The 21,942-nt window shown below is 52.4% G+C and overlaps 1 protein-coding gene across 1 annotated transcript in view; it reads right to left on the bottom strand.

The window, feature by feature from the left end:
• Positions 1 to 2,557: 2,557 nt before the first annotated feature.
• Positions 2,558 to 21,942, bottom strand: part of Zfhx2 (zinc finger homeobox 2) — a 31,476-nt gene continuing 12,091 nt past the window's right edge. Inside the window, exons 2-10 of the mRNA XM_028787346.1 lie at positions 13,970 to 16,041; positions 13,302 to 13,819; positions 12,599 to 12,839; positions 11,339 to 11,413; positions 10,923 to 10,981; positions 8,869 to 9,069; positions 8,256 to 8,382; positions 4,697 to 8,158; positions 2,558 to 4,456 (exon numbers count right to left, since the gene is read on the bottom strand). Of these exons, the coding sequence (XP_028643179.1) occupies positions 3,486 to 4,456; positions 4,697 to 8,158; positions 8,256 to 8,382; positions 8,869 to 9,069; positions 10,923 to 10,981; positions 11,339 to 11,413; positions 12,599 to 12,839; positions 13,302 to 13,819; positions 13,970 to 15,992 (7,677 nt within the window). The 5' untranslated portion in view covers positions 15,993 to 16,041 and the 3' untranslated portion in view covers positions 2,558 to 3,485. The remainder of the gene's footprint in view (positions 4,457 to 4,696; positions 8,159 to 8,255; positions 8,383 to 8,868; positions 9,070 to 10,922; positions 10,982 to 11,338; positions 11,414 to 12,598; positions 12,840 to 13,301; positions 13,820 to 13,969; positions 16,042 to 21,942) is intronic.

Here is a 21,942-nt window from a genome sequence, read left to right as displayed (position 1 = left end):
TAGATGACATCATTTATGGCTTTTTCTCCCACAAGTTAATAATGTTCAACACTAACTGACAGTGGCCTCATTTTTCTGAGACTTGCTGTATTTAGCTTTCTCTGTCTCCATCCACATGAGGAAAATCAGTATGCATGTGGCGTTTGCAGGCTAACCTATAATCTATGTTCAGCTCCTAGAAGATATTGGTTCTTCAGATCATGAAGGCTGTTATCTCAGGACATGTTCCTGTGTAAGTATAAGCCTGTGTGTGTTCCTGACATGCAGACATCTTGGGTGGAGTCTGCTTCTTTTCAGGATGAACTCATTTTGTTAGTGGGGTGTTTTACACAGAATTGTACTTCTGTTCATATGCAAATAATAATAAGAATTATTATTATTATTATTATTATTATTATAAAGCAGTCTCACTATATAGAACTGGTTGGCCTGGAAGTTGTAGACCAGGCTGGCCTTGAACTCACAGATTCATAGAGATCTATCTACCTCTGCTTCCTGAGTGCTGTGACTTTTTTTTTTTTAAATAAGGATGAATGACTAAATGAGCAAATGTCTTGAAATAGGAGGGTGATGAGATGAGAACTTGACCTATTCTGACATTAAGGAACAGAAAGAATGAAACATCTGGGGCTATTAGGCCTAGAATCATTTTGCGTTTTTGGCTCTACATGTTTCTGTAAGTTCAGCCAAGGGCTAGAGTTTTGGAGTAAGAACCAGTTTGTTCAATGATCCTGTTGCGTCTGTCTTATCTGGCTACGAAGGCTTCAGATTTGTCTCCTGTTCTTCCTGATTGAGGACTGAGTACCTTTCAGTCCTCTCACAAGGTTAAAGATAGGCAATACCATTCATGTCTCCTGTCTCCCGGCAATGACCTTGGCGTGAGAAGAGACCTGTATGTGGGAGCTTCTTGAGGATTGTATATGTTAGAAATCCAAAGCCATGATGGACGCGTCTTATGCTTGACCCTAGTTCAAGCTCGCTCAATAGACAGGCAGAAACACTTGTAGGTGCTTGCTTTCCATCTGTTGTTCCATAAAATCTTGCTGACACTAGGGACACTAGGTCCCCTAGTGCGCACTGCTGTCTGAGGGATTAGATGGCCTGAGAGACTTTGGACTGGTGTGTGTTGCCCTGTCAGCAGCTCCGGAGTTTCTGGGAAAGTGCAGTTGCTCAGTTTCTGTTTTGTTGAAACTCAGTCCAACTTAGTCAGGCTAAAATGCATAACACAACACCTCTAATTATCCCAGTGCAGATGTTTACCAAGACTTTCTTTTAAAGTTCCTTTTCTCTTTCTTTCTTTTTCTTTTTTTCTTCCTTCCTTCTTTCTTTCTCTTTTATACATAAGTCACATTCCCAGAAAGCAGACTGAAAAAAACAAAAACAAAAACCAACCCTTTTCCTTATACACATGCTGCTAAGAAAATACTTTTATACATAGAACTTCAACAAGTGAGACAAAAGGATGTGGGTGTGTGTCTGAGAGGGGTGCTGAGGCAGGGACAGAGAGCACCGCGGCTCACCGCGGCTCGCTTTCCTTCCACTGTCGACATCTGTAACTGGCATTTTTGATATCAACAGGACTGGTTCAAAGTGAATGTCACAGGAGTGTAAGATTCAGAATATGTGGGAGCTAAGGATTAGAGCTGACCTCCCCATCCCTTCCTGCACATAAGCATTGCTCTAGTGTTGACACGTGGCCTGAGGACTCTGCTAAGCTCTAGGGCAGGCTGATGTGTATTAAGTAGGTAACTAACTTAGAAAGCTTGAAGGACTCCTTGGGGTTAATGGGAGAGATGAAATATCTGGAAGTTGTAGGAAATCTGGGGGACTTTTTTTTGCTAAAGTACAACATCTATTGCATCTACCCTGTGCCTCTGGCTATATTTGGGGATTGCCAAAATTACCCACTGGCACTGAGATGGGGGAATTCCCCTAGGACACTGTTCTCCTGTGGTGTCCCCTGGAGAGTATACTGTGCTTCGGGCATTTCCTTCCTACACCTCTCACTAGACCTTTATGCCCTAACAGACCGGAACTGGCCTTGGGCAACACTTTCAAGAGATGCTGGGTTGAGCTGGAGGGGACAAGGACAAGGGTGGAAGTCTAGAAGGAGGAAAAGTAGAAGGGGAACAGGGGACTCTACAAAGGCAAAGGAGGTTCCAGACAATCCGAAACAGGACAGGAGCCCTGGGGTGGGGGTGGGGAGGAGGAGTCAATGAGAAGAAAATGGGCAGGCTAGAGGGATTGCAGACACCAGAAGTGAAGGGTGAAGCATGCCTTTTGAGGCTTTCAGGATACCAGGCTGACAGCTGAGAATGGGGGGACTGTCACCTGTCCTGATACATGTCTACCTCAGGGGATAGGGGTCACCTCTACATTACTAGTCCTGTCTGAGACAGGAGCAGCATGGGGAGGAAGGCTGCATTGCTTCCAGTCCTGCAGCTCACCAGTACCCAATGAGGACTTAAAGGCATCAGAACTCAGATGGCAAGAAACTCTCAAATGAGGGAGAGGGGCCACAAACAGTAAAACAAAGCAAAAACAAAAACAACACTTGTTTGATGAGAGTTTTCTTTTTTCTCTCTATGTATATTCAAAGTTTGTGTTATTCTTCACTTCATTCCTCTGGTCTCTCCATCTCTTTCGTGTCTGCACACTCTCTCTCTTGCTCTTGTTTATTTGGTGTGTTTCTTTCTTTTTTTTTTTTTTTAAGAACTTTGGATTTGCCATTGGTGGGCAATGCTGATCCCCAGAGGCTGGACTGCCCTTGGCAGGGCTAGGGCAAGGGGCAGGCCCACAGCTGCTGAGAGGACCTCTGTGTTTAAAGCCTTTGAGAAAAAGTTACTGCAGTTTCCAGGGTAGGGGTGAGGGTTGGTAGAGGGCTTCCCGGCAGCGGCTTCCCCAGGAGTCCAGGCTGCAAGGGTCCCACCAGGTGAGGAGAGGGGCAGGAGGGAGGGCAGCGGGAGGGTAAGCAGGGGTGGTCTCCCCCTGACAGCCTCCAGTTTGGTTAGTTTTACGGGCTCCTTGCCCATCCCAGGCTTCAACCTTAGGAATCAACTGGGTTTTGGAGTTTGTGAGCAGTCTGTGCTCTGGACAAGGGACAGGAAGAAAAGGGGTGGCAAAGTTGATTTTCCACTTCCCCTTTTTTGCCTTGGGTTTTCTTTTCTTTCTTTTGGCGTTTTTCTCAGTCAGTATAATAGTATGGAAAAGTTATGTGTTTACAAGGGAAGAGGGCTGGGAATTCAATGGGGAAAAAGAGGGACCGAAGCAGACATGTATGCCGGGGGTGGGGAGGTGCATCTGCAAGGGGCTGAGAATGATGGTCATTGTTTGTGGGACAGGGAGGAGGCAGGACTCTGCTGGAGGTGGGGTGTGTGAAGCCCACTGAGGGTGGGAATTGACAGACTCCCATGAGGTGGGCAGAGCTGAAGGTTGGGGGGAGGGAACCCTGAGGCCCTCTCTTGTCCCCATCTTGGTTTATCTGTTTATAAAGCTAGAAGTGTAGAGGTAGTAGTAGTTTTTGGGTTGGGGTCCGTGTGAGGTAATCTTGCTTCCTCTTTGGCAAAAGCCACAGCAGCCGGGACAGCAGTGGCGCTGTTGGTAATGGTGATGGGAGGGCCTCCTGGGGGCGGGGCTGCCTTGCGCCTGTGGGCTGAGGAGCGCAGATGGGAGGCTAGGGCTTCACGCCCACTCAGCAGCACCTCACAGGCCAGGCAGTGGTAGGTGCAGATAGGCACCCGCAATGGGGCGGGCATGGAGCCCCCAGAACCCCGCCCAAAGAAGCAGAAGGATCTCTGGTGGGCAGTAGCTGGGGCCTCGCCGTCAAATGCCATCTTGCACTGGCGGCACAAGTAGCGGTGAGTCACATCCACGGTGGAGATGCCAGCGCTGCTTGTCAGCAGCTCATCAGCCTCACTGCTTTCCCCTTCCCCCGGAGCCAGCAGCTCAGGAGGCTTTGGAGGGGCTGTGGCTGTAGGCTCGGGGGCTTGGGGTGGTTGCTGGAGGAGGGCATTGGGGAGCAGCCCAATGAGGGTCTGAGGTATCACCGGGTTCATGGGAAATAGGCCCTTCTTCATGCCGTAAAGCTGTTGGAAGTATGCTCCCTGTAACTGAGGACCAAAGACAGCTGGTGGTGCTGCCCCGCCTGCAGGGGGCAATGGGAAGGGCAGGAATTGGCCCCCCAACAGGGCTGGGACAGTGGCCTTCAATGCTTTCAGGTTCTTGAGGGCATCAGTGGAGGAGGAGTTGGTAAGGGTTGCAACTGGCTTTCGCTCACCAGAGACTTTGTCTCCTGAGGGCTCAGTAGCTGGGCCAGGGATAGGGTCAGTAGAACTGTTGGTTTGGTTAGACACAGGTCTCTGAGGTAAGGGGCGGCCTGGACCAGCAGCCTGGACCACTGTGGTAGCGGGTAGAACCGAAGTGGCAAGGCCAAGAAGGCCTGACGAGGCTGCAGGCCCTAGGAAGACAAAAGCAGTAATGAAGGGTTGATGGTCTCCAGCCTTACAGACCTTTCTGCTCCAGACTCCACCTACCACACGCTCACCCCACCCCCACCCAGTGGCCATACTTCAAATCTCCCTTTTCCTAGAGCCTGCTACAAGGATAACAGCTTGGGGAGAGCCATGAAAGTAAAAAGGGCTTCCACTTAGAGGAGATGCTGTCTCAAGTCCAGCTCCTCCCAGCCTCCCCAACTCACCTGAATTGAAAGAAGCTATGCTTCCAAGTGGTGGCTGAGCCAGAGTTGGGCCAGGCAAGAGGACTGGAGCCAGGCGAGGCAAAGTCGGGGAAGCCCCCACGGGCACGGAGGCAGGTGTGGTGGTGGGTGGCCCTTTGGGGGCTAGTGGGGTCTCAGGTGCAGGGGCCAAGTCATAGCATTTGCTCTCGCTCTTCAGCTGGGCTCGGACTGCCTCCTTGAGCTTGGCAAGGTGCTGTCGAGAGAAGAGGTGGCCTCGGCAGGAGACATAGAAGTCATACTTGACATCACAGTAGGGACAGTCAGTACGCTGGGCTGCTGAGGTGCCCTCACTGCCGCCCCCACTCCCTGTTGGTGCTGTACCCTGCAGTTTGGCTTTTTTTTCCTTGGCACGAGCATTTTGGAACCAGACCTGAATGACTCTCTTGGGCAGCCCGATTTCCTCCCCCAGCACCTCACACTCCTGCATGGTAGGGGTGCGGTAGGCTTCATAGCAGGCTTTCATGATCTTCAGCTGCAGGCTACTCATTTGGGTCCTGTATCGCCGCTGCCCCATGCTATCTGGAACTCCAGTCCCACCTCCTGGTCCCCCACTGGTTCCTCCAGCCCCAGGGGACTCTGGCTCTGCCAGGCTGGAAGCAGATGAATCACTCAGGTCTCCTGCCAATGGACTGCAAGCCTCGCTTTCCAGAGACACTTTAGATGGTTCCTCTGGACCCTCATCCTCACTGAATGCGGGAGGTGGGAGGGGTGGAGGGGGCTCTGGTGTTGGGGCAGTGGCCTCTTTCCCAGGTGGTAGGAATGGCGGAGGCCCGGCAGTGGGGGTGACTGTGGGGTAGGGAAAAGCAGGTGCTTCTCTCTTTGGGGCTTCCTTCCCAGTTTCGTCTTCAATCTTGCTCAATAGGAGGTTGAATTTGGGAAAGGGTGCCGGGGAGGGCGTAACAGTCGGCTTGACTGCTGGACTGGCTATACCCCCAGGGGTGCTTCGAAATTGACCTTTCCTCTCCCGGGCTCTGGTATTCTGGAACCAGACCTGTACTACTCGTTTTTTGAGCCCCACCTCCTCAGAGATACAGTCAAGCATCTTCCGTGTGGGGTTGGAGTCCTGCATGTACCAGCGGTACAGGATCTCCAGCTGCTCAGGCAGGATGGTAGTGCGGAGGCGTTTGTCTTTGGGGGGTTCACCCTCTCCTCCACCCCCTACTTCACTGCCTGTGGGAGACAGACTGCCATCATCGTGCTTCCGCTTGAGGGGTGTCCCTGTCACTGATGAGGTGCCTGATACTACAGGGTTTCGCTCCCCAAACACCAGCAAAGGCAGATCTAGGAGCTGTGACGGAGCGCTGGGCTGCACAGATGGGAGGAAATGTAGTCGGTGGTGAGTGGTCAGGAGGTCCTGGCTGGGGAAGGTGGTGTGACACTGGTCACAGGTGTAGGCTGGAGGTGAGGGAGGTGCCTTCTCTTCAGACTCTTTGCTTTCGGGCCTTGCTGGCTCTGCTTGGCTCAGGTCTTCCGCGTCCGCATCTTCTGGTGATGGGCCACCATGTCTTGCTGCAGGTTCCAGGTTCCGTTCCTCCGCCTCCTCTTCCTCTACCTCTTCCTCCTCTTCCCCTCTCTCTGCCTCCTCCTCCTCTTCAGGAGGCTGGTCATCATAGCACTTCTTGAGGTGCCGCACTAACTCAAAAACACAGGCGAAGGTGGCGTGGCAGCGCCTGCAGCCAGAGGCTCCTCCAGCGGCTCCTCCGGCTGTCATGGGCCCACCCTCACAGGCATTCTTACGGGCTTTCTGGCGGGCATTCTGGAACCACACTACAACCACACGGCTAGCCAGACCCAAGAGACTTGCGAGCCGCTCCACCTCTCCATCCTTGGGATAGGCACTGGTCTCGAAGAAAGACTGCAGGGCCTGTGTCTGGAACTCTGTAAACTTCGTTCTAGAGAACCGGCGGCCTACAGGTACTGTGGGAGGAAGACTGCCTCTAGGGCCTTCTTCTTCCTCTGAGGGCCAGGGTCCTCCTGCCAGGCTTCGCTCCTCAGAGGTGTGAATCCCTCCTACTTCTGGCTCTGGAACCACGAATGGTGGGCCTAGCTGGGGAGGTGACTCCAGGGACCCATCTGGAGGTTTGGGGGGCTCTACTGGGGGTGGGTATAGGCTATCATAGCTCTTTCGAAACTGAGCAGCGTAACGGCTCAGAGCCTCAAAGGGCAGAAAGCGGCGGTGAACATGTTCCTCATGAGTCTTAAGGATAAGCATATTGGAGAAGAGTTTCCCACAGGCCCCACAGGCCAGCTTGTCTCCGCCCCCCAGAGACTCTGGGGGAGGTGGCGTTGGGGGAGGGGGCACTGCCTGCTTCCCTTCATTGTACTGAATTACTAACTCAAAGCCAAAATTTTCTAGAAGGGCTTTGGCTGCTGTGCGGGCAGCTTCATTGGGTGACGTGTGGGGTGGTGAAGAAGGCCCTGCTTCAGTCCCCTCTTCAGCTATGAGGGGCCGTTCCCATTCCTGCTCAGCCAGCTCAGCCTTGGGGGGTGCAGGGAGAGGAGGTGGGTTGGCAGCCGGCAGGGGCAGCATGGGCGCAGGGCTAGCCAGTGCCAGCTTGGGCCCCACCTTGAGGTCGTGGAGGTAGAAGGGCAGCAGCAGCTGCTGTTGCTGGAGCTTCAGTAGTGACTCTGGAACCAGAGGGAAGGGGGGCAGGACTGGAGGGGTGAAGAGAGGGGCTGGGAATCGGTGCAGGTCCAAGGGAGGGGGTGGTGGGGACAGGAAGGGCAGTCCAGACATGAAGCCGCTGGGGTCAGGGCCTTTCTTCTCAGTGCCCACCTCGCCCTCAGTCTCGCCTTCCTTGGGGTCTTCCTGGCTTCGCTCTGCTCCCTCGGCCCTGGCATCAGCCTTCGCGCCCCTTGAGCGAGTCTGGTGCAGAACTGATCGCATGTGAATCTCCAAAGTGGAGCTCTGGTTGTAGGACACTCGGCAAACTGTGCACTTAAAGGGCTTGTCTGACGCAGTGGTGGCGGGTGGTGGGATGCCAGCCTCTCCTCGGGCAGGGCACGATGGGTCAATGGCGGCCTTCTTCATCTTATGAAGGTGGGAGACGGAATTGTAATGAACCAAGAGGATGTTCTTCTGGGTGAAGGACTCCTTACACACAGTACACTTATAAGGCCGAGCAGGGTCAAGAAACTTGTCCAGAGCAAAGTTGGTGCTCTTCCGATAGGTTAGAGGGTGGCGAGAGTCAGCTGGGGTTGGCTCTGCAGAGCGGGACTCCCCTGTGGCTCCGTCTTCCTCTTCAGACATGGTGGGTAGAGGAGCCAATTCTTCAACTTGGGCATCAAGCCGAGGGACTGGAGATGGGGCTGGAGAAGGAGGCTGATCAGGGCTTTCTGAGGGCTCCCCGGGGCCCTCGACTGGTGCCAGGGAAGGCTCAGGGGGAGGATCTGGGCTGGCTTCTGGGCACAGGTTAGAGCTTTCTACAGGAGACAGAGGAACAGAGAACTGTATTCAAGCTGAGCTCTAACTATTCAATATCCAAAGCCCCTTTGGGAGGTATGCTGTGCCAGTCCTCACCTGCTACCTGGTCTCTGCTGGGAGTGGCCTCTGGTGCAGGAGCTGGGCGTTCTAGACCATCCTCCACAGTGTCTAATGTGGGTCCAGGCAGCGTTTTGGTTGCAAAAGTCATCTCTACAGTTGTGGCCTATCATACAGAAAACATCCTAGTGGCTTCATCAGTACTTGCTGCCTCCTATGGCTAGCCCCGACCCATTTACTGTGCACCCACATCTGTGCCAAGCTCTCTTCGCTTGGGTCCAGCTTCCTGTCTAGTCAAACCTCCCAATGAACTGATGCTTTTCTTTGGATGAGGGTTGGGTAGCTAGCTGCCCGCTTCCCGGTCCCTCTTTCCTCAGGCTAAAAGTATCTTACCTCAAGGCTACGTGGTTCTGCTATTAACAACTCTTCAGGGTTAATGGAAGTGAGAGAACTGTATAGTTGCCTCATGCAGGAATAAAGAGAACTAACTAGGCAAGCTTGGTGCTGAGAGCCACCCCACCGATTTTAAAGTCAACTTCAACTCTCTAGAATGTTATTTCCTTCACACACCTGGATATTGCTTCCTCTCCTTCTCCCCTCCGTATTGCTCTGATGAGACTTGATGACCATTTTTTCCTCAGCCTATACTCACCACAAGCAGCAGCTTCTCAACACATTCGGGCACCACGTTATGAAGGTGGCTGAGATGGAAGTGAAGGGCAGGCCGGCCCACCAGCTGCTCCTGGCAGAGCGGGCACCTGTACTTGGGCTGCACGGCATGCTGGGAGAGTGTATGAACCCTCACCTGGTCACACTCTGGGCTCAGGAAACTGCAGTAGGGACAGCAGAATACCTGGGGAATACATATGGATGGAGGAGGAGTCAGGACAGAGGTAGGTGGGGGACCCACTATCTCTGTTAGTGGGATTCAATGTAACATCAATCCTATATCCAGATTTAGGAGACGAAGTCAGACAGGAAGGTACCTTAACCCACTCAGCCCCCAACCAGCCCTCGAAGCTGGCAACCCCCTTGGGCTAGGAAAAAGGCCTAGCCTAAGTTGCTACTTTGTCTTCCTTCTTTGTCAGTGTCCCTCATCCCAAACCTTCACCAACGTTTTTGCCTCCTCTTTGGTGTGTCTTTCCCTGTGTCTGATACCCTAGTCAATTTTCCAGCTTCCCAGCTGGTCCTACACCAGCCTCTGCCCCAAATCTAGCTTTCTTACCCACAGCCCACTGCCTGCCTTTTCTGTGAAATACCTCCTTTCTTCTGTGTACTCTCTGGACCGAGGTCCCTTATCCTGCCTGTGTTGCTCCTTCAGGTCCCTCAGCATCTCCTACAAGAGGTCTTACTTGTCTGCCCCTGAGGCTGACTCATCCCTTTGAGGCTCAGCTGCTCACCATTCTCTTTCCCCTCACTACTTCTTGTTCTGGTCTCATCATGTAGACCAGGCTGACCTTGAACTCAAGAGATCTGCCTGTGTCTGCCTCCTGAGCGCTGGGATTAAAGGCGTGTGTGCCTTGTGGGATTGAAGTAGGCGTCATCCTGCTTACCACTTTTTAATGTAAGCAAATGCCACTCCTCAAGTGGTCCAGGTAAACTCTGGTCTGTCCCTTAGTACATTATGGCCTAGACTTCCAGATAGGCAGGAGGCAAAAGAGGCCTGCTACCACATGACTGAACTGACTAGTGGGCATTTTCCCTGCTGCCTCAGACCAAGCTTCTCTCTCTGGCCTGCCTCCTCTCCTGTTACCCTGCACTTTCCCAGGCCTGCATATCGGAGCAAGGGATCCAGGCATTCATGTTAGTGCACCTAACTCTCAGAACAGACACCTGTAACAGACAGGCTGTGGGGGAGAGGAGTTGGGAGAAAGAGAAACTGAGGATAGAGGTATTTCTGCATGCAGCAGTGGAGTCTGGGAAGCCTGGGATGGCAGGCATCTCAAGATCAGAGATGTGGGATCTCCTCAGAAGCAACACTTTAGAGACCATAAGGCTAAGTTGCTCCTGAGTCTCCTCAAGTTCAAGTCCTGGGGTTTAGAGGCCTGTGGGACTTGTCAGTGAGTCACTTGCTTGGTGCCTCTACTCTAAAGAAGGGGGTGCCAGGACAGTGCTGTCCAGACTTACAGCTCCTCTGAGGAAGGCACAGCCTCCTAGCGGCCCAGGAGGCTGCTCTTTGACTTTGCCTTGTTCTTCTCCTTCCTCCACTCTTCCTTCCCTCCTCTCCTGGCTTCGACCACCAGTCTCTTGATTTTCCCTCAAGTCCCTGCCGTCCCTTCCTGTCATTCCTGTGTGGAGGCAGCTCTCTCCCATACATGCTGAACACACAGAACTGGCCTTGGACGGCATTTCTTGTGTGATATTCTGAACTAAATCCACCAAAAGCATGACAAAAGCCTTTAGAGCAGTGCTTCTCAACCTTCCCGAGGCTGTGACCCTTTAATACAGCACCTCATATCGTGGTGACCCTCACACATAAAGTTATTCTTGTTGCTGCTTCATAATGTAGTCACTGTAATGTTGCCACTGTTAAGCATTGTGACGTAAATACTTGTGTTTTCTGATGGTCTTAGGCGATCCCTGTGAAAGGGTTGTCCACTCCCCAAAGGGCTGGTGACCCACAGGTTGAGAACTACTGCTTTAGAGTAAAAGATTTCAGTAAAGCCAGTCCCCCACCTTCCTCATCCCAGTCACCCCAGTTCTGACCGTGATCTGGTTGGCACTGTCTCTGGGAGGGCTGGTTCTGTCCTCTGTCACTTCAGAAGCTGAGGATGAGAGAAGAGGAGGTTAGGGACTCCTTAACCCTCTCCCCTTCCTGCATAGCCTCTTCACTAGTAGAGAGCTTTCACGGTAGGAAATGGGCTTCTAAGGATGCAGAATGGGCAAAAACTCAGCAGCCAGGTAAGGCCTGGCAGGGATCACTGCTGGGTTAGCCAGGGCTGGGTTTTCAAACAGGACAGAGATGCCCGGGCAGATGCAACTTATTCTCCTTTCCCTTTCCATTGGTCAGTTTTCCTCCTTCTGGGAAGGAGGCCTTTCGGGGTGCTTGAGTTTCTGGAAAGCTCCATCAACATGCCAGTGTACAGTGAGTCAGGCAAGGGAAACGGGAATCAAAGGCTCACCCCGTTGTTCCATCTTGTTCTGGGCATCTTTCTCAGAGATGGGTGGCTGAGCTAAGAGCGTGTCAGGAGCCTTCCCTGTGTGGAATGGAGAGAGAGTTAGCATAACATGGTAGAGCATGGGAGGAGGAGGGAGGGAAGAGGGCAGAGGAAGCAGGACAAGCAGCCAGGTGGGGGAAGAATGGATGAGTGAATCGGGAGGCGGGAAAGCTGGAAAGCCACCAGAGGAAACACAGGGTAAAAATGTGAAGTCCCAATACTGGGAGCGTAGGACAAGCCTAGCATCCCATCCCTAGGAACAAGGCCCACAATAGCTTGGCCTCCTGCCTGACTGACCCTGGGAAAGGGAGGCCCCACAAGGGTAGTGGGAGGGGCACGGTAAACACTGAGGGAAGCGGCAGCTGTGGTGAACAGGAGGGATGGGCAAGGAGATCACCACTCAAGTAAGAATTGACAGATGTGTAGGAATTTATTTTCGGTGGCAGCCTAATTAAAGTGTTAAAAGTTCCTTAACTCCATTCAGCCTTGCGCCAGGATCGTTAGCTATTGATCTGGGCCCCTCTAGCACTTAACTCCAGCCAGCGTATTGGCAATTCAATTAGCACCAGTCAATGCTTCCTGTTCCTGGTTCCTGCTGCCCTGCCCTGCCCTCGCCCACCGCCTGCCTCTCCAAAGCCCAGATGCCCATGTCCACCTCTGACAGCCCCTTCCAGGCTCTTCTCCTGCACCCTCAGGATCAATAGCACCTGGCTGGCTGTTCCTGGCCTCTGCTGGCACAACCTCTGCCGCCTAAGGGGGTCTCTAAGCCCAGCCTTGGGGCTGAGGACTTCCTAGGAGACAGGAAGAGGCTGGGAAACTTGTTGGGGCTTCTTCCCATTCCTGTTGCCTTTGGACCATGCCCATGGCTCCCATTGCCTTGCCACAAGTCTGGCCTAGCATGGGTTATGTTTTCTTTTTGCCTGTCACCTTGCACAGGCAATAGAGCTGGGACACTAGTTGCTATTCAGAGCCACCAGGTAATGCCTCCTGTCCTTTACTCAGCAAAACCTCTGCTATTCATTCTCTCCTGTCCTCCAGTCGTCTCCTGCCAGTCTCCCTGTCCCTGAAACCTCATCCTGCCTCCTCATTCTTCCATGCCTTCCTACTTGCTGTTGATGGCTCAAAGGCAGGTTTCTACTTCCTAGGTTACTTTGCTGTTATCCCCTTGTATCTGTTGTCTCCCGTCCAGCTCTTATTCTCCTGTTTCCTTTTCCTCTTCCTCACCAGGAGTTTGAAGCCGCCCATGGCTGAAGCTCAGAATACTCTGGAGAGCTGAGAGTCCTTCTTCAGCCACTGGGCCATTCTGTAGCAGCTGCAGTCGCCTCTGGGCCTGGGCGTCACGGTGGGCAGGCGTGCGTAGATGTTGTAGCATGGCTAGGCGGGAGGGTGTGTCCCAGGCACACAACAGGCAGTGGTAAAGCCCCGGCTCTGGCCCTGCCTCTGCTCCCTCCATTTCCAGCAGAAACTAGAACCATGGAAGAGGCCACCTCAGATGTAGAAGATATACCTCCAGATCTCTGGGGACTGCCCCTCCTCCCTTGAACTCTTTCATTCCTGGATGAGCTCCCTCCACCCTTCTATGGCCTCCCATCTGCTTGTTCTCTTGATTTTCTTCTCTTTCTCCTATCAATCCTGGGTTCCCCAGTGTGTGGCTGGTATCTGCTTCTGTCCTGGATACCATTATGGGCTGGTCTGAGATGGACTCCTCCCTATAGCATATGAGCCAGGACAGCTGAATAAAGTGTTTCTCCTCCTCAGAGCCCACTGTCCTTTGGTCTTTCCCCAGATCTGCCCAGCACTTTGTTTCCCTGGTACACTGCCCTATTCTTCACATCCATCACCACAGGTTCCTCCACCTCTCTACACTCTACCTCCCACCCTGCCCTGTTCCTCCTCCCTCTCCCGCCCCCTCCTGCCTGAACTTCACCTTATAGATCTGGCTGTTTTCTTCATGGGCTGAACCCCGGGCGTGCAGCTGCATCTTCTCCTTGCTGTTGGACTCAAAGTCACAGATGTTGCAGCGCAGGTGAAGTGGGGAGACAGAGCCATAAGCAGCCCCATCCCCCAGGGACAGTGGGGAAGGGGTGCCCATGGCTCCACCCCCCTCCCGGAGGTGGGCTGCTAGCTGGTATTTCTGAGTATGTTTGTCAGTCTTGAGGTGGAGCTGGAAGTTGGCCTTGAGCTGGGTGCCATAGCAGCAGAGCTTACACCGGTGGGTGTCACCAGCTACCTCCTTCCACTCAGCTTCGGGCAGGCTCCGGCCAATGCTGCAGTGGTACAGCAGCAGCTCCAGGCTGTCTGTGCTGAACGCCTGGCACACCAGGCAGCGGAACACCTTCAGGGGTGGGCTGTCATCTGGGGATGGTGAAGTGGGCAGGCCATCAGATGAGGAGCCCAGGAGCTGACTTGGTGGCAGATGGGTGTCAGGGGACAGGCTGCCAGGGGCTAGGGGACAGAGACAGATTAGGAAGAAATGAGTGGGGCACTTAATTAGAATACGCTATGTTTACCTAAGTGGGGAGCTGACCTTTGTAAGAAGGCAGGGAATACAATTTGTCTTGGGTAGGGGGCGGCTGGAGCAGATAGGGGACTTACCAGCTGTGGGGAACTTGCGGGAAGGCGCTCCAAGGTGGTGGAAACCATTGAGAAGTAGCTGGGTCTCAAGGGGCTTGTCTGGCCTCAGCCCAGGCCCGGGCATGGGTGTCTGAGGCTGTCCTAGGGCCTGGGGCCCAAAGTACTGGAAGAGTTCAGGAGGGTTGGTGGGGGCAGCGCCTGCTGGGGGAGGAGGTCCTGGTCCCACCAGCCCTGGTGGCAGGCCAAGTGGCAGCCCCTGGTGCAACATCAGGACGTTCTGCATGTGTTTCTCAGAGGTCATGTGGATCCGTAGGTTTCGGGAGATGTTGGTTTCGTAGCTGCACACCTTGCACTGCCAGGATGATTTGGTCTTGGGCTCTTTATCCCCTACAGAGGGGGGTGGGAGGGATGCCTCCGGGGGACTCACCTGCCCACCAGGCCCTGCCTGGAAACCCTGTAGGTTGGCCAGGTGCTTGTCGGACTGCATGTGGATGCTGAGGTTGCCTTTGGTGGTAGTAGAGTAGTTGCAGACATCGCAGCGGTAGGGCTTGTAGCCACAGTTGTAGCTCTCTCCACGAGCGAGGCGGGGGTGGGCACCCCCGGCGCTACAGTAGCTGCAGTGGCTGTTGCTCTCAGGGTGCTTCTCCCGCATGTGCACATCCAGGGTCTGCTGGTACTTGTAGTGCCAGTTGCACTTGGGACACTTGAGAGTCTTACAGGAATTACGCGAGTGTAGCAGGGACATGTGGCTGGACAGGCTGAGGCCCTGGAAGGCTGCAGGGGCTGGAGTGTAGTCATCAGCCAGGCGACAGGACTGAGGTGGGTCACTGGTGTCTTCAGGAGAGCCTGCTGGAGCTGGGAGCACGGCCACCTCCTTAGAGGTGGGTGAGCTTTGGTTGAGCGGGAGGCAGAGCCCTCCATCCTCTTCCTGCCCCTCAGGGAACCAGTCTGGCCCTGCCTCGCCTCTTGATACTGGCGATTCTTTGGCTTGGGTTGGGCTGGGGTCCCAGGTGGCTAGGGCTGTGGCTGGGGATGGTGGACTGAGGGCCAAAACCTCTTCAGCAGGGAGAACAAGGGCCTGAACATCTGCCTCTGGGGGGCCATCCTCAGCCTGGGTTCCATTTGTCTTCATGGTCACTGTGCTGGTGTCAGGTACTTCAGGAGAAGGGCAAGTACGAAGTTTTGGTTCCAGAAAGCTTAGGAAGGCCATGCCGCCATCATGATCCTCCTGAAGTACGGCTGGGCTGCCCAGCAGGCCCTGGTGGAGGGCAGGGGTCAACTTCACTCCATGAGAAAGTGTGTGACCTATAAAGGCCTGGAGTCTGCTGAAACCCAGGCGGCACAGAAGGCAGATCCAGAACATTGCCCTGTGATCTCCCCATTGGCTCCCCAGAAGGCCATCTTTGGGATCTTCGGTTGGGTTTGGAACCAGCTGGTAGCTCCAGAAGGATCCATCCCTTCCCTCACAGGCAGCCAGAGATGGCGCTGAGGTATCATGGGACAACATTTGGTCAGAAGAGCTAAAGCCTTGGATTGGGTCAAAGCCATGTTGGATATGAAGGGTGGTAAGGTGTGAGGAGGGGAAGTGGGCAAGGAGGGGCAGGCTGGGCTCTTCCTTGACGCTTGCCTCAACCCAGGGGAAGCCCTTTGGTAACAAGAGTTCACTGCCACCTGAAAGGGGCAGGTTGGCCAGTAGGTAGGCCTGACCTCCAGCTGCAAAGAGTAAATGGTTGCTTAGGTCCAATGGAAGGATTCCTTCCTCTTCCTTTGCCACTCCAAGGTCCTTTGGTGGGATGTGACCACAGCCAGGCTCTTCTTGGGGCTCTCCAATTTCCTTTGGTGGAACAAGGTCACTGGCTGACTCCAGATGCTCTCCCCCGGGCTCTGAAGGCCTTATGCTTTCAGAGGTGGAGGGGGGATCAGGGGGATCTTTGGTGACAGGATCCGTGGTGCTGGAGGAGGAGGTCTCTGGAAGTGGTGATGGAACATTGTGCCCAGGGGAAGGAACAGTACCAGAGGAAGAGGCTGAGTTAAGGGAAGCCATGGTAGACGGAGGACTGCTGAGGGTTCATTTCAGCGTGACAGCCAATACTCTGCAGGGAGGCATGGAGAGAGTGGTTCATCTCAGGGTCTCCAGCAAGGCTGGATGTCTGGATTCAAGTCCTACTGTGCTCCCTGAGCACCAGACTCAGGTGCCCTCATGCCAACTTGAAGCTTTACTTAGTCTAATAGGCCTAAAACTTAGTGTGTGTAAAAACAGAATTCACTATTGCTTTCCAAACCAGCTCTTCTCCATCTCGCAATCTCACGTTCGTTTGGTACCACTCATCCCTCTGTGATGGCTACGCTCCGTAGCGTTCCATAGCAAGCTCCGGGATGCATCAGACCCTACACTCACATCTTCCTCGCCAGCAGCACCACCTTGGCCCACATCACTGCATCTTTTTGAGCTCATGCGCCAGAGGGAATGCTCCTTCCCACCTCTGCCTTCTCCAGTCCAGTGTCTCCATCTAACAGACAAAACGACCACTTCATTTTTAACTACAGAAAATGCCAAGCACTTGTCAGGAGACCCCCTGTCTGCTGCCCACTGTCAGCAGCAGTCAGCGCATGAGCAGTCTTGTCTTCATTTGTATCTTCACTGCTTTACTTTTCAGTGTTTTATTTTTGGGTTAGAATTAAATATACATTTTAGGTTATAATTTTCTTTTCTTTTCATTCCTTTTTTCTTCTTTTCTTTTTAAAGACAGGCCTAACCTTGAACTTTTGACTCTTTTACTTCCACATCTGCTAGGATCACAGGTCTGCACCACCATACCCAGTTCATGAAGTTCTGGGGACTGGACCCAGGGCTTTATGCCTCCTACCTATGTCCTTACCTCTCCCTCATGGTTGTCTTACAAATTACTTGTGTGTATATATGTGTATGCCATGACACACATGTGGAGACCAGAGAACAACTTATGGGGGTCAGTTCTCTCCTTTTACTATGTGGGTCCCAGAGATGGAGCTTAGCTTAAGGTTGTCACTGCTTGGCAGCAAGCACCTTTACCACTGTGCCATCTTGTCAACCCTCATCATTGTCTTTAAAGCAGGTAAACCATATTACATTCTAATTAAAAGCCCATCAGTGGTTTCTCATTGCATGCAATAGAATTGAGACTCCTTTCCCTGATCTGCAAAGGCTGGCCTGCCAGAAAGTCCACTTTTTTTCTCCAAGCTGTCTTGTTTTAGCCCACTGGCCAGCTATCCAGCCTTCCCACAATACTCCTTCCCTCTCTCCCTTGGTCTTTCCTGTCTCTCAAACAAGCCAACTTCATTCCTTGGTCCATGCCCAAGAGCTTAGTCTGCTGGGGAATCCTCCAGACCACCTGCCCAGACTTTTCACCATCTAATGAAAGATTTTTTCTGACTGTGTCTTTTCCCTTCTAGAGGGTTAGTTCCACGAGAGCCTGACTGCTTTCTATCTCTCTATGATTACACAGCTAGTCCAGTTTTCATATAACCCAGGCTTGCCTTAACTTCAACTAGTTGAGAAGAACCTTGAATCCTCCTGCCTTTACTGTCCAAGTGCTGCAGCACAGGCATGTGCCTCATCCTAATACCTGCCTCTACTGTGTAAGAACATGTGCTGTCATGCTAATATGTATCTTTCAAATGAATGAATCCTGGGAAAGATCCCCAGGACCAGCCCCTAGTCAAAGTCTTTTTGCTTTTCTTGGCACAAATCTTTCTCTAGTGTATTCCAGATCCAGACTGGTTGGGACATGCTGAGTTTGAGGAATTTCCTTGGCTAGTTGGAAGATAGTAGCTCCTTTGTAACCCTCTCTCTTCTCCAAATTGAAGATGCAAATATTAGTAGCAAGTCCTAGTAATAACGGCCCTAGCAGCTGTTAAAGTATTTATAGCATGGTCTTGGCACCAGCTAAGGACTTATCAGGGCCTCATTGCATCCATCTCACAGGATTCTCAAGGATTAAACGAGCTACTGATAGTAACTGGGCTCCAAAATGTGGGAACAGCTTAGTGCACAGTACAATTGCTCAGCATGCATGGCATGCATGAAGTCCTGGGCTCATTTCCCAACTCAGCATCAATTGGGGTTTGGGAGTAGGTTCATGATTCTAATTCCAGTACTCTGGCAGTAGAGGCAGGAGGATCAGAAGTCCTGCTTATATAGCAAGTTCAAGACTAGCCTAGGATACGTGAGACCCTGGAGAGATGGGGGAGGAGGTTGGTTTGTGTGTGGGAGGAACTGTCAAGCCTTCCTCAAAATTATCAGTTCCCCAAGCATCCATCTAACACTCTCTCTCTCTCTCTCTCTCTCTCTCTCTCTCTCTCTCTGAATCAACAGATCTCTAATGATAAACTGTCTAATGTTCAGGCCACACTGCTTCAGAGAAAGGGCGAGAGGATGGCCTCTTTCTCCTTGGGCCATCTTTAACCCTCATCTCCAGATTCCCAGATTTGATATAGGTCCTTGGTCCAGGTGCCTCGTTGCCTTCAAGACTATTCCAGTTTCCCTCCTCCCCCTGAGAATCCAGCTAGGCCAGAGTCAGAACTTTCAAGGGAACTCTTGAGGGGCAGGATTAGCATGCTAATGAGATGGAAATAAGTACCTGGTAAAAGAGTGGAAGAGAAAAAATCAAAGGGAAGAGAAGAATCAGGATGGGGCTGGGGTGGAGTGTAGGCTCCCAGTTAAGTAGCTGGTAGAAGTCCTGGCATTGTTGGAGAAAGGCGTTCCTTCTGAGGATCCTTGGTGGGACAGAGGATGGTAAGTTTGTTGGTTTGTGAGCGCCTAGTCATTTCCACAGGCTGGGCCCCACTTGATAGAAAGAGCTGAGGGTTGACATGGTGGGCCCTTTAACTCACCTGCAGTGGCAGCAGAGGAGCCCCCGCTTACAAGAATTCAGCTCCCTCTTGGCTCTCCACTCAGAGCGCTACACCACAGCTCAGAGGCTGCCTGAACAGGACCCGACCCTGGAGTAACTCCCAGATCCTCCTCTCTCTAAAGCGTAATTCTCCCAACTAGAAAAGGGCCACTGATTGCTAAGGAGAAACCAAATGGGGCTCGGCCTTTGGCCAGCTTGTGGGTGAGACCCAAAACACTGCTGGGCAAGTCAGCTGGTGGCTTTTTAAAATTGCAAATCACTTCCCTACCAAGCATCATACCCCTCCTCTTCTGGAAAGAATTTCAATTGCAAATTTCTCTCTGCCTCACGCATCCCCTACCTATTTCCCTCGGCCCTTTCTCAGTCGCAGTGCTTCTCCACCACGCACTATTGACTAGAGGTTTGCGGTCAGGCAGGATGCTCCTCACTTTTGATCCTTCTGTTCCCCCCTCTTCTGTCTCCACCCTCTTGGATCTCCACGTCCCTTTTTTGTTTTGTTTTGCCCTTCTTGCTTTGAACTGTTGACGGCACAGAAGCCTCTAAAAGTCAGGGCCCCTCTCCCAGCTACCCATAGGCGAGATTCTCAGTTACCCTGCCCCACGGCCATTTCGTCCTGTGGTTCCCAGCATTTCTTAAGAGCGGCTCTCCCGTGGGCCTGGTCTCACAGGAGGGTAGAGGCAGAAGGCAACTGCCACAGACCCTGACATTACAGCTCAGAAGGAATGGGAGAGAAGGAGGCTGGTGTGCTGGAGGTAGGGGACAGTAGAGGAAAGGGCTGGGCCTCCGCAGAGTAGAGGGGCTGCCGAGCAGGCAGTGGCAGCCTTGTGATTAGAGCAGAGATTGATGTGAAGGGGCGCCACAGACGGCAGAGAGAGTCAATAAAACGAGAGGATCGCATTAGAGGCGACAGGGAGAGCTTTAAATTACAAGGCGGCTGCCACCACGGGGGATGGAAGGAAGGAGCCCTGGAGCCTAGGGGGGGTGGAGAGTTCTGAGAGTGTAGTCGCCCTCAAAGATGGATCGACAGCTCTAAAGCGGCCCTCAGTCTTGGGAGCTCCCTTGTGGCTCTTCCATTCTCCCCTCCCGGTCCAGCTCCTCACCAAGGTGAGATGGAGAGGAAGGGATAAAGCAAGGCTGCGGAGAAACAGGCCGCTCATTCTGGGAACTGTCTCCTTTCCCCTTCCGCCTGGTTCTCCTGTCTGTATGTTACTCGGAAAGGGAAATACGGGAGTGCTTTCAAGGCATGACAGGAAATTTCTGTGGAAATTCTTAAGAAATTTGTGGGGCATGCTGTCCCACAAATACAAGGTGGTTATAATTACTGACCTGAAGAGGAAGGCATATATACACATATGCACACACACACACATATGTATATATAATATTTATCAGGAGGCAGAAACAGAAAGGCTTGGATTTGAGGTTCCGCATACAAGTGGAAGATCTTTAAGGCAGGCTTTGAGACCCTGCAGGATGGGAAACTGACAGGCAACTAGAGAAGTTCTCGAGCCAGGGGGCAAGGGCAGAACACGGAGATGGAGTTAGGGGCTCCACAGAATTTGAGGCCCCAGTGGCCCAGGGTGTTTCCCTCCAAGCCCCACCTGGGTGGACTGGGAGGAAAAGAAACACCACTGCTCCCTGCTGGTCACAGAGAGAACATCACCAAGCTCCAGTTCACCTCTAAAAAGTATAAACAAAATCTGCCCCTCTCCATTTCCTCAGGCCCAGTGAAGGACAAAAGGTTTTGTGGCAACAGCTCTGGCACCAAGACACTCCCAGCCCTGAGCATTACATCTTCAAATGTAAGAGCATGGGCTAAGATCCATGCAGACCAAGGTCATGCTGGCTCTACACTCACTAGCCGTCAACCTTGGCAAGTTGCTTATCCTCATGTGGAAACCTGGGAGTGATGGTGTGAGGGCCATAAAGGCAACGCACAGAGTGCAAGGCCTGGGTGTCAGCGAAGGCTGTGCTGTACCGTCTGCTCGGCCATCCCCTCCCTTGGGGCAGGGCACAGTATCTAAAAGGAGGCTGGCATCCCTCCTGCTCCGATTTTCAATGGTGGCAGAATAGGTGGGTATGAGTCACACCCAGTCTTCCCACAGTTCACTTGTTTGCGCCTCTCTCTCCTTTACCCTCCCCTTCCCCCTCCCTCAGAGATAGCATCTTGCTCTAAAGCCCAGGTTGGCAGTAGATTACCCACGATTCTCCTGCCTCAGCTTCCCAAGAGGGATGATAGGCATGGGTTACCCCAGGAGGTTGGCAGAGCTCAAGTCTTACTTAGCCTTTGTTTATTTTTATGGTGCTGGGGATTAAACTTGAGGCCTTACATATGCTAGGCGAGGGCTTTACCTCTGAGCTCCACATCCAGCTCTTGGCTGCTGGGTCTGGAGACACTCATAATCTCAGAGCAAAAAGAGGATGCTTCCCTAGTTCACACTCAGGCTAGGTGAAGCAGGTAAGACTGAGCCCAGACTATTATGGCTTCTCCCTGCATTTACTTTTTAATGGATTCCTTTATTTTTGTAGTTGTAGGGACTGAATCTAGGATTTCAAGAGACAATTACTCTCCCACTAAGCAACATAGGCAGACCTTTTATTTTAAAGATTCACTTTTATTATTTTAAGTGTGTGTGTTGCCTGTGTGTCTGTGTATGTGAGTGCAGGTACTGATGAAGATCAAAGGCATCTGACTCCCTTTGGATCTGGAGTTACAGGCCGTTTGTTAATCACTAGACATGGGTGCTGGGAACTGGGTCCTTTGTAAGAGCAGCAAGTGATGCGCCATCTCCCCTGCTCCCATTTTCCCTGAAACACGGTCTTATCGTGTAGCCCTGGTAAGTCTAAAAATCTCTCTGAAGGCCAAGTTGTCCTTGAACTCACAGTGATCCTCCTGCCTCTGCAGCCCAAGTATTGGAATTAAAGGTGTATGCTACCATAGCCAAACAGTCCTTTAATTTTATTATTTTTTTAAAGAAAATATCAGTCTTCTAAAACTATGTATTCACTCTGTGCGTGTGTGCAGCACACAAGCACACAATGTAGGTCAACAGGCTTGGTGACAGGTGCCTTTATGCTGCTTGCTAGCCCCTCTTGTGTTTT

This window comes from Grammomys surdaster, unplaced genomic scaffold, assembly GCF_004785775.1.
Source record: "Grammomys surdaster isolate TR1022 unplaced genomic scaffold, NIH_TR_1.0 125630, whole genome shotgun sequence".
Classification (NCBI taxonomy): domain Eukaryota; kingdom Metazoa; phylum Chordata; class Mammalia; order Rodentia; family Muridae; genus Grammomys; species Grammomys surdaster.
Note: the sequence above shows the minus strand (reverse complement) of the source record. Positions and strands in the feature narration are given on the sequence as shown.